Genomic DNA, 10,270 nt, shown 5'->3' with positions numbered 1-10,270 from the left:
CATTTTGAGTTTGAGTAAATTAATGTTTAAACAGCATAAATACTGTGTATCTCTTGGTCTAGTTCAATGCACACGACCACAATCATAAGGACTGCTGACTTGAAAGTTGACCAGAGGACAAGGTAGTGGACGGGCACAGAATTCAAGGTGTTAAAGTCCAGTGTGAAGTTTCTGCAGTCTGTGATTAATATGCCACGTTATCAGCTGGTGTTGGTCCACTGTGTTTGATCAAGTCCAAAGTCAACGCAGCATCTACCAGGTGATTTTAGAGCACATCATGCTTCTATTTGCTGACAAGCTTTATAAAAATGCAGATTTTCTTTTCCAGCAGGACTTTGCACGACCACCGAGCCACAACTACAACCAAATGGTTTGCTGACTATGACATTACTGCGCTTGATTGGCCAGTCAGCTCACTGGACCTGAACACCATAGAACCCCATGTAGGCTATTGTCAAGGGGAAGATGAGAAACACCTGATCTCAAAATACAGACACGCTGATGGCTGCTATCAAAGCAACCTGGACTTCAATGACATCTCAACAGTGCCACAGGCTGATCGCCTCCATGCCACGCCGCATTGATGCAGTAATTGGTGGTGAAGGAGCCTCAAACTCAAAACTACTGAGTGTATAAATGGACATACTTTTCAGAAATTTGACATTTTTAAACTGTAAATGCATCTAGATGGATCTCAGGAAACATTCTACTAATTTGAGATACTGGATTTTACTATAAGTCATAATCACTAAAGCACAAAAAAGGCTTTACAATGTTTCTTTCCATCTACTGAATACAGAATATATGATGGTTGATATTTGCATTTGTAACCTATATAAAGCTCTTATGCATCTCCTAAAAGTGGCAAATCAGTCTGCACACCTCCCCATGAACATTGCATAAATGTGCACATAGCATTTCTCTCTCCCAACCAAGCTTTGTGTTTTGGTTTTTCCTCAGTTCATTAATTCTCATCCTTCTCTGGCCCCTCAGTCTAACATGCCACTGGTTGCCTGGAATCAGTCTGTTGTGTAGGTCTTGGCTGGCTGGCCAAAGGAGGGCGTCACCATGGTAATCTGGCTTAAAGCATTCATTTCTCTACATAAGGATTCATGTCTGTGGCGGCAGACGATTTATTCGGCAAGATACCAGAACGGTGAAACAGCTGAGTCACACAATGCATTTGCTTCTGTGAATTACGAAGCTTAGAATGATCAAATAAATGAAGTCATTTGTTCAGCTACTCTTTCAGTTAAGGATATCGTGCTTGATGAAAACATGTATTTGTGAGAAGAGCAAGATATTTTTACAAATATGGCCTCTTCAGTGCATACCTGCATTTTTTGTAGCAGAAGAGGTTTATTTACTTCAAATGCATCGTGGCATTTATTTATCTGTTTGTTTATTTGACACAAAGATTATTTTTATTACATACAGAAGAGCAGTGCAGTAGCTGTATATAGGGCAGTACATGCTCGCAGCACTCACACACATGAAAACAAAAGAGGTTGCATGCTCTGGTAAACCCAAACAAGGTTATTAAACCGCATCTTAGCTGGTCTGCTCCTTCTGAGACCTGATAGATTATATCTTTACTTATCCCCCATCTACAGCAACAGACAATGACAGAAACACCTGCGTAGGTGTACAGATTCTGTAGGTAAAGAGTTCTTTTGTCAAACTTCCTAACAAGATTTCATTCTTTCTTAGCCACTAGAGGTACATTTTTACAGATTTTGATCCATTTTGCTTAAAAATGGATACAACTATTAACAAAAAACTCTTTGAATTAGTCAAACATTGCTTTGAATTTGATTTTGAACCTTTTTTTTCTTTTAAATATATCTCGTATATATCTTTCAGGTTCAGATGTTGTCATGTTCAGTGTGCCTTAACTGACTTGTGCAACTTCATTCAGTACAGTATATAAAATGAGGGTTATAGTCAGGTAGTGAGGAGGCAGATGTAGAGAAGAATGGGAGCCAGCACCAATATTACCACGATAAAATAAAAAATAGATTTGTGTTACCAAAAAATAAATAAATACAGTTTTGTGGCAATTTTGTAATCAGTACTTTCATTTCTTTTTTGAATCAGGACCTAAAACATTTCCATTAGCCACTACCTTTTATTGGTTTAAATTTGGGACTTTTTATTCAGATATTTTCCTGTAGCTGTGCTGCATCACATGTTGTCATAGTGCCTAATAAACTTGCCTTAAGATCCTGAAAAGGTTGTTAAGAAAACAAAGAATATTTTTGATCTAACAGGGAATAGTGAAGTTGTAAGTGGTTCACCTTTTTTTAGGGGCCACAAACGCTGCACTCTGTTTGTAAAGGCAGTTTCAAGTTAAATAACTCTTGAGTGTTGACAGAACTTCCTCCTCCCAATGTTCTTATTTTAAAGCAGGAGTGACTGCTTCACTTTAACACATGTATACAAATACAAATACAGCTCCGGCAGCAGCCTCCTGGCAATAAGAGAAACCTGTCATCAGGAAACAACAACATTAGCTTTTTAAACTAATCAGTTCCTGTTTTGACTGTTAATCAGTCAGTGAAATCATGTGTCAACTTCTCTTCTTTTTTTAAATTATGTGACTAAATTGAGTTTTCCCTCCAATTTTCTGCTATTTTATAGAAGAAACACTGAGACAATTAATCCATAAAATAATCAGCTAATTATTCTCTAATGAAAATATTCATTACAGTCCTAAACAATACTTCTGATTGATTCCCCCCAAATTGTTCATGTAAAATCAAGCCAAACACACAATTTCCTCATTTGCACCAGTGAACTTGCATTGACAAAAGTGAGAAATAGCAGAAAAGACAGTGGCATTTTAAAGCTTCCCTTGGCAGAAAGTTTTAAATCTTGAGGGTATTTTCTTTGCAGGATGTCAGACCTGACATGCTGCATTCAGTAAGACACGGTGACAAAAAGGCTCCAGGCAGCCTTGGAATAATAATTTGCGTGTTGGGTGCAAAACAGTTTACTTGTCAAAAAACATATATATATATTAAAGTTGCATCTGTTCCTTCCTCATCATTTAAAAATCCAGAATATATGAAAATGCAAATCTTTTGTCATATAAATAGATTAACAGCTGATCACCAGATGTCTCTGATACGACACTGAAGAATCCTTTGTTGCTCCGTGACCTGCAGGATCCGAGTCTCCACATTCGCACTTGAGAAAGTTACACGTTAGACTATGACTGACCTCCAAAATCACACTCATATCCATCGGTCCATGCAGCTGTGGAACCTATATGGAACCTTAATCTACACTGCAGAGAGCAGATGCTTGTAGTCCTTTGGAAGCCAAAAAATCTACACAGCGTCCTTGTGGAAAAGAACACCAAGTACTGGGCGGTGGCTGCAGGAAGTCAGATCTATATTCTGAAGGATGCCACAGAGGGGTTTGATCAGTTATTATTTGATTTATAGAGTACTTCACTTCACAGGCTACAATTATTGTTTGTGATTGTTGAAAGTATTTTCTGATTTATGAAGTGATGAAAAGAGATTTCTCAAAACTCACATCCATCCATCCATTATCTATACACCGCTTTATCCTCTGTAGTGTATCGGGGGGCTGGAGTCTATCCCAGCTGAGTCAGGGTGAAGGCAGGTTCACCTGGACAGGTCACCAGTCTATCACAGGGCTACACTTAGAGACAGACAACCAATCACACTCACATTCACACCTATGGACAATTCAGAATCACCAGTTAACAGGCCGAACCAGTCAAACTGGACATTCTAATGATAACTTCATCACACAGCTTCTGTATCAGTTCCTGTCAAACTGTGTTATCTCATTGGCTACAGTTCAGGTATCTGGTTGTGGGATCTTTCCAGAAATAAAGACATTGAAGAAGTCCTGATGTAGCACTAGTTTCTGACCACCACAACCACGAACACATTTGGGAGGAAAAGGAGCAGAGTCAGCGTTGTTCTTGTAGGTTTATTGCAAACTTCACAGAGAGTACAACAAACTGGGCTGGTCTCAAGAGCAAATGAGATGTGAGAGCTGCACACATTCCTAAATACAGTTTCCAATCTGCGCCTCGTGCATCACAGAATCCCTCCATCACACTGTGTAAAGTCAGCTTCTGCATGCGTCACTGTCTCACTTTCTTCTTGTCACATCCTTTCTAGCTGCCTTCCCATACACTATCCTAAAATCCAAATTTGCAAGTATTCATCACATGAAACCTCACAAGATCTCAGCTTATGAACATTCAGAGCACTTTCCATTGTGTTTAACAGCTGTACTAATCTTTCAGGCACACGCTGCCCTGACATTTCACCGTGCCTTCCAGTATTTCACATGAACATCCCATGTGCATTTTCCATATTCGTCATTACATTTTATGATGCGTGATTGCATACAGCGCCTACAAAAAAGTATTCATCCCCCCTGGAAATTTTCTCCTTTTTTGGCTTTTCAGCAATGAATGGTGGTAAATGTAATTTTGCTTTTATGAAAAAAATGCCCCCCAAAAAATGACTTTTTCTTGCCAAAATGAAAACAGATTTCTACAAAGTGATGTCAGTTAATTAAAAATATAACATGTCCAACAGGTGACTGCGCAAGCATTCACTAGCTTTAGCAGGGGTGTCGAATCCTGGTCCTCGAGGGCCGCAATCCTGCATGTTTTAGATGTTTCCCTCTTCCAACACACCTGATTCAAATGATCAGCTCATCATCAAGATCAGCAGAAGCCTGAAAACAATCCTGATCATTTGAATCAGGTGTGTTGGAAGAGGGAAACATCTAAAACATGCAGGGTTGCGGCCCTCGAGGACCAGGACTCGACACCCGTGCTTTAAAGGGACTCGCCTAATCAATAAATGTGCTGCCAGTTGGTGCTAGAAGTTACACAGTTAGTGAGATGAAGATCACCTGAGTGCAGTGAATCTGTCCCAAGTGATTATAATATAAAGACAGCTGTATCTGGAAGGTCCAGGCGCTGATAAATCAATACTCCTGAATATAACTACAACATGAAGACAAATGAACACTTTGAGCAACTCAGTGAAAAGGTTGTTGAAAAGCACAAATCAGAAGATGGATGAAAGACAATTTTCAAGTCACTGAATATCCCTCAGAGTAAAGTTAAATCCATCATTAGGAATGGAAGAACCATCGAACATGCATAAATCCACCTTAGAGCAGTTCATCTGAAAAAACTAAGTGACTAAGCAAGAAAGAGACGAGGCCACTAAGACACCTATGACTCCTCAGAAGAAGTTACAAGCTTTAGTAGTCTAGATGTGCATATAATACCTGCTTCCAGAGAAAGCCACTGCTGAATATGAATCTGGACCAAGGTTCACAAAAAGGCTTGTAGGAAACTCTGAAGCCAACTGGAATAAAATTCTTTGGTTTGATGAGGACAAAATGTAGTTTTTGGACCACAGACTAGACAGTTTGTTGGGTTGACACCAAACACTGCACATCATCACAAACACACAATCCCTGTTGTGAGGCATGGTGGTGGCAGCATCATATGGGGATGACTCTCAGCAGCAGGCCCTCGAAGGCTTAAAAAGGAGGACGGAAAAATGATAGCAGCAAAGGAAATCCTGTAGGACAACCTGATGCAGGCAAAAAACAAAAAACTGTGGAGAGATTTGTTTTCCAGCAAGACAATGACCTCAAACACACAGCCAAAAGCTACACAGTAATGGTTTAAAGACAACAAGGGGAAAGTCGCGGGGTGACCGAGTCAGAGTCCAGACCTCAGTCCAGTTGAGAATTTGTGGCTGGATTTGAAAAGGGCTGTTCCATCATGATCCCTGTTCATGCGGACAAAGGTTGAGCAGTTTTGCAAAGAAGAAAGGGCTAATATTGCAATTTCCAGATATGCAAAGCTGATTGAAGCCTATCCTCATAGACTCTGTGTTGTAAAAGATTGCAGTCAAAGATGCATCTGCTGAATACTGACTTGAAGTGATTGAGCACTTCTGCAATCACTCATTTTACATATTTTCAATTATTGACATGACTTTATAGAAATGTGTTTTCACTTTGACATGAAAAGGCCTTTTGTGTAAACTCTAGTTTTTTAAAAGGCCTCATTTAATGGACAATGATTCAATGATGAAAAGCAATAAAAAGGAACAACTTAGAAGGAGGGAGAATACTTTTATAGGCTCTGTATTGTGGCATGCATATTAAACCTATGCAAACTCCAAAAACCCTTCTCATCATATTTATAATTTATTCCCTCCACAAATACCAAACAAATGGAGAAGACGCCTTGACTATCACGAACAATAGGCTGTATTTTTGTCCAAATGTGCACTGCTTGAGGAGGAGGAGGAGGAGGAAAGGCGAGAGGCAGGCGGTTCCTGCGGTGACATCAGGAGCTCCGCGCCCCTCTCTGATTATAAATGCAGCATGGATGCGTGCACAAAGTCCTTTCCAAACTCAGAAGGACTCTGTAGCTGAGAAGAGTGGGCCGGTCACTGCTGCAATAATCATGGCACCAGCTGGAGCAAAGAAGGTGAGAACGCACGCAGAGAAGCGCAACATTCATGCGCGCCTTTTGTTTGTTTGAGTTTCTCCTGCATGCTTCAAGTTGTGAGGCAGGCTGGTGGAGAGCTGCGCACTTTCTTGCAAAGGGAAGTGGCTTTGCAGAGCTGTCAAGACTGTGACATACTTTTGCAGAACATTCTGGAGCGTCTGGAGGCTGGAGAGGTGGTCATCGGAGACGGAGGCTTTGTCTTCGCCCTTGAGAAGAGGGGATACGTCAAAGCTGGTCCGTGGACACCTGAGGCTGCAGCTGAGCACCCTGAGGCTGGTAGGAGTTCCTTCTTTCCTCTTTTTTTTTTAGATTTCTGTTCCTAACCTGTAATTCCAGTTCAAGTGTCCGTGGTCTTGTTGCAGTGCGGCAGCTGCACAGGGAGTTCCTGCGGGCTGGATCCAATGTCATGCAGACTTTCACTTTCTACGCAAGCGATGATAAGCTGGAGAACAGAGGCAACGCTCAGGCCTTCACTGTGAGTAAAGGGCTGTGCGCTTTAACCTGCAGCTGCTCCCAGCTCTCATCCACAGTCAGGGGGAGGGTCTGGCAGCAGCAGCAGCACCAGGGCTGGCACCAAACCAGCCGCAGGCCATGGAAACAGGCACTTGGTGTTCTCAGCTTACATTTGAAGTTGTGTTTTTTTTTCCACTTTGAACTACAGGGGCAGCAGATAAACGCAGCAGCTTGTGACCTGGCCAGGGAGGTGGCCAATGAAGGGGATGCACTGGTGGCAGGAGGAGTCTCTCAGACTCCCTCCTATCTCAGCTGCAAGAGTGAGAATGACGTGAAGACCATCTTCAAGAAGCAGGTGGATGTCTTTGTGCAGAAAAACGTGGACTTCTTGATTGCAGAGGTAGGTGGTAAAGCAGAAGCATCTCTTTCCTGTTGTAAAGTGCTGACAAGGGCTCAGTTATCTGAAATGTGAACGTGGTAATTCATCTGTTTGACACAAGCAGCTGGGAAGCTCTCAAGAAACAGTTTCTAATAATTGTTGCAGCGAAAGCAAAAAATATCCAAATTTTTGGTCCTTCATTAAAGGGTAACCATTTAAATGTGCATATATATAGACCTCTCTAAGCAGCAGGGCGGAACAGTTTTAGGAGATAAATCACAATTTTTCTAACGGATATTCCAATTTGCAATTAAATTTTTCTATACTTTTAAAGCTTCAGTTAAATATTTTTGTGTTTATAGATTTAAAACATGATGGATCATCACCACATCATTACAATATTAACTGCTCAATACTTTAATGCAAGAATGACAACTTAGTATCCCAGTAAAAACCCATCAGAGCAGAGGAGAAGCTTTACCTTCTGGCAAACTCAAGGAGCAAATGTCCTTTTCCTTGTTGTGAAATCTAAAGCTCATCAATCAAACACAGCTAAAAACATGAATGAATGCACAACGTGGTGTAACTGTTGTAAGAAATAATGCAATTCTGCTGTGTAAAAATACTCATTGAAGCCCATATGTCCACACACCAACACGTGGCAGTATGAGTCGATTTTTAGAAATGTGAGATACAATATTTGCCATAATGCAACTAAAGCTAAACTAAATTTTATGTGTAAAACTGATCTGTTAGGCTCAAATGTGCAAAATGACTGACACAAAATGTTCTGCCTTTTACTAAATGTTGGTTCCTATTTAGTGGGAGCAGCCATACAGTGATTAGAATTGTCATCGATGCACCATGGAGCGTGAGCATGAACAATAAATACTTGGCACAAAAGTTGCTGTTCTTTTTCCAAAGTTCTCCAAGTGAGAGTAATGCAGAGATCAACAGACTGTGGCTCCTGACTGAAGACTGGGCAGCCACACCCCTATGCTCATTCAGAAGGCAAATAAAGGTGCACCGTTACTGGGACAACGATATAGCAACCTAAATATTATAAAAGTAAAGCAAATACAATTTTGAACATTCTAAATTATCCACATGCTTTTAGTGCAAGAAATTATTAACTGACCAACACTATAAACATGAACTGTGTGCACATCCAAACTAGGACTATTTCTTTCAATTCCAGTTAAATCAATGTACATAAATTGTTGCATTCTATTTGTCGAAACCTCAACTTTGCATTTTCTGATAATGCTGAACTGCACTAAAGTCTCTCTGGACATTGATTTAGGCCCTAAAAACCCATCTCTGTGTATCATATGTTGAGGTTTTTCCATGAAAAAAATCCCCTTCTGAATTAAAATGGCTAAGATGTGATTCTGCACCATTGTTTTCTCTAAAACGTGCAGATCTACGAAGTCTTGGCGCATGTTGAAGCCAGAAACACACAGAAGGCTTCATCCTGCAAGCTAACAGCATTGATTCTTTAGGTTTCTTACAAATACAACCCTGAGACTTCCATTAATACGCTGCAGTTTCAGGTATTTCACTCATGTTGTGTCTTCCAGCATATAAACCCCAATGTGGACTTGTTAACCAAGTAAAAAACTTGCTTTACATTGAAGAGGGGGGCTTTAAATACCCGCCTGTGTGAAGCTGCATGTTGGATGTCGGCGCATTAGTACCCCAATGTGGCTTTTTAACAACTCTCTCAGCTGTTCGTTGTGGAAGCTGAACAAACACTGGTCAGCACTGATTTAAATCACCTGATGAAACTGGCTGTAACAGCTTTTTTGTCCACTTGGGGGCAGCAGAAACAAGCAGTTAACACAACTTGACTCAGCTTCAGGTAGATCTGTTGCTTGAGTGTATCACCGTTCGTTTGGCGTTGCTTGAGTCCTGATTACATTTAGGTCCAACATTCAGATTTCTCTTTTATCTCCACCAACTCCTGATGGAAATATTTGTCTCTTTAGCTGCTAAATGCTCCACTTTGCTCACCTGCCAGTCTTCTTGCTGTTTGGTGCTGAGCTGATAGTTTTTTTTTGTTTGTTTTTTGTCTCTTCTCAATAAAAGCTGCCTGAGAAACTGAAATGATCCGAAAAATAGTGTAAATCTGATCTGAGGGGAACTACAGCGAGTTGGTCTCTCTGTGGGTTCATTCTAAATGGAGAAAAAAAAAATCTTGTTGCAGCTTTATAATCAGGAAGCAGGGCTGCTGTCTGAAATTCTGCAGAAGCTCCCACTGCAGCTTTAAATAATAACCTAATGATTAATGGATTCTTCTTTCTGCCTGCTTGCAGTACTTTGAGCACGTGGAAGAGGCCGAGTGGGCAGTCCAGGTGTTGAAGACGACTGGCAAACCTGTGGCTGCGACTCTGTGCATCGGACCTGAAGGAGACCTGAACGGAGTCAGCCCTGGAGACTGTGCCGTCCGACTGGTCAAAGCTGGTAAGAAATTCTCCCAAGAGCTCACCCAGTTCACCCATCCTGGTATTAATACTGTGCAATCAACACAAAGGGAAGTTAAACATTAACGTCTGACTCCATTTAAACTGCTGCGCACATTTCTGAGCTGCACATAGTCATCTGTCACCACAGAGAATCATGATTCTAGTATAATTCATACCAGGCTGTATCAAAGTTAAAATATAGCAGAAGGAAAAGATCAGGTTCTTCATTCAGTGTTTTTTGTATCTAAAATGCTTCATGTTTCAAAGCTGTGCATCCAGACTGATTTGAAATCATGTGACAATGATTCAGAAAACGTTCTGCAACGTGATGGTACTTTTCCAAAATGACTTTGCTGCCTCCAGATGAGCATTTTAGCATGACAACACATCACCAGTGTTTGCAGTATCTGGGATGCTGGGCTGTCAAATCAGTGG

General features: G+C 40.9%; 2 protein-coding genes across 2 annotated transcripts in view; one reads left to right on the top strand and one right to left on the bottom strand.

The window, feature by feature from the left end:
• The window catches only part of dmgdh (dimethylglycine dehydrogenase), a 31,845-nt gene extending 26,173 nt beyond the window's left edge, over positions 1-5,672 (bottom strand). Inside the window, exon 1 of the mRNA XM_008288580.1 lies at positions 5,666-5,672. The gene's annotated coding sequence lies outside the window, so the exon portion shown is untranslated. The remainder of the gene's footprint in view (positions 1-5,665) is intronic.
• A 506-nt stretch (positions 5,673-6,178) lies between these two features.
• Positions 6,179-10,270, top strand: part of LOC103362269 (betaine--homocysteine S-methyltransferase 1-like) — a 7,492-nt gene continuing 3,400 nt past the window's right edge. Inside the window, exons 1-5 of the mRNA XM_008288581.1 lie at positions 6,179-6,517; positions 6,682-6,814; positions 6,901-7,013; positions 7,200-7,391; positions 9,686-9,861. Coding sequence (XP_008286803.1) covers positions 6,179-6,517; positions 6,682-6,814; positions 6,901-7,013; positions 7,200-7,391; positions 9,686-9,861 — 953 coding nt within the window. The remainder of the gene's footprint in view (positions 6,518-6,681; positions 6,815-6,900; positions 7,014-7,199; positions 7,392-9,685; positions 9,862-10,270) is intronic.

The sequence above is a fragment of the Stegastes partitus genome, unplaced genomic scaffold, assembly GCF_000690725.1.
Source record: "Stegastes partitus isolate 25-593 unplaced genomic scaffold, Stegastes_partitus-1.0.2 Scaffold566, whole genome shotgun sequence".
Classification (NCBI taxonomy): domain Eukaryota; kingdom Metazoa; phylum Chordata; class Actinopteri; family Pomacentridae; genus Stegastes; species Stegastes partitus.
Note: the sequence above shows the minus strand (reverse complement) of the source record. Positions and strands in the feature narration are given on the sequence as shown.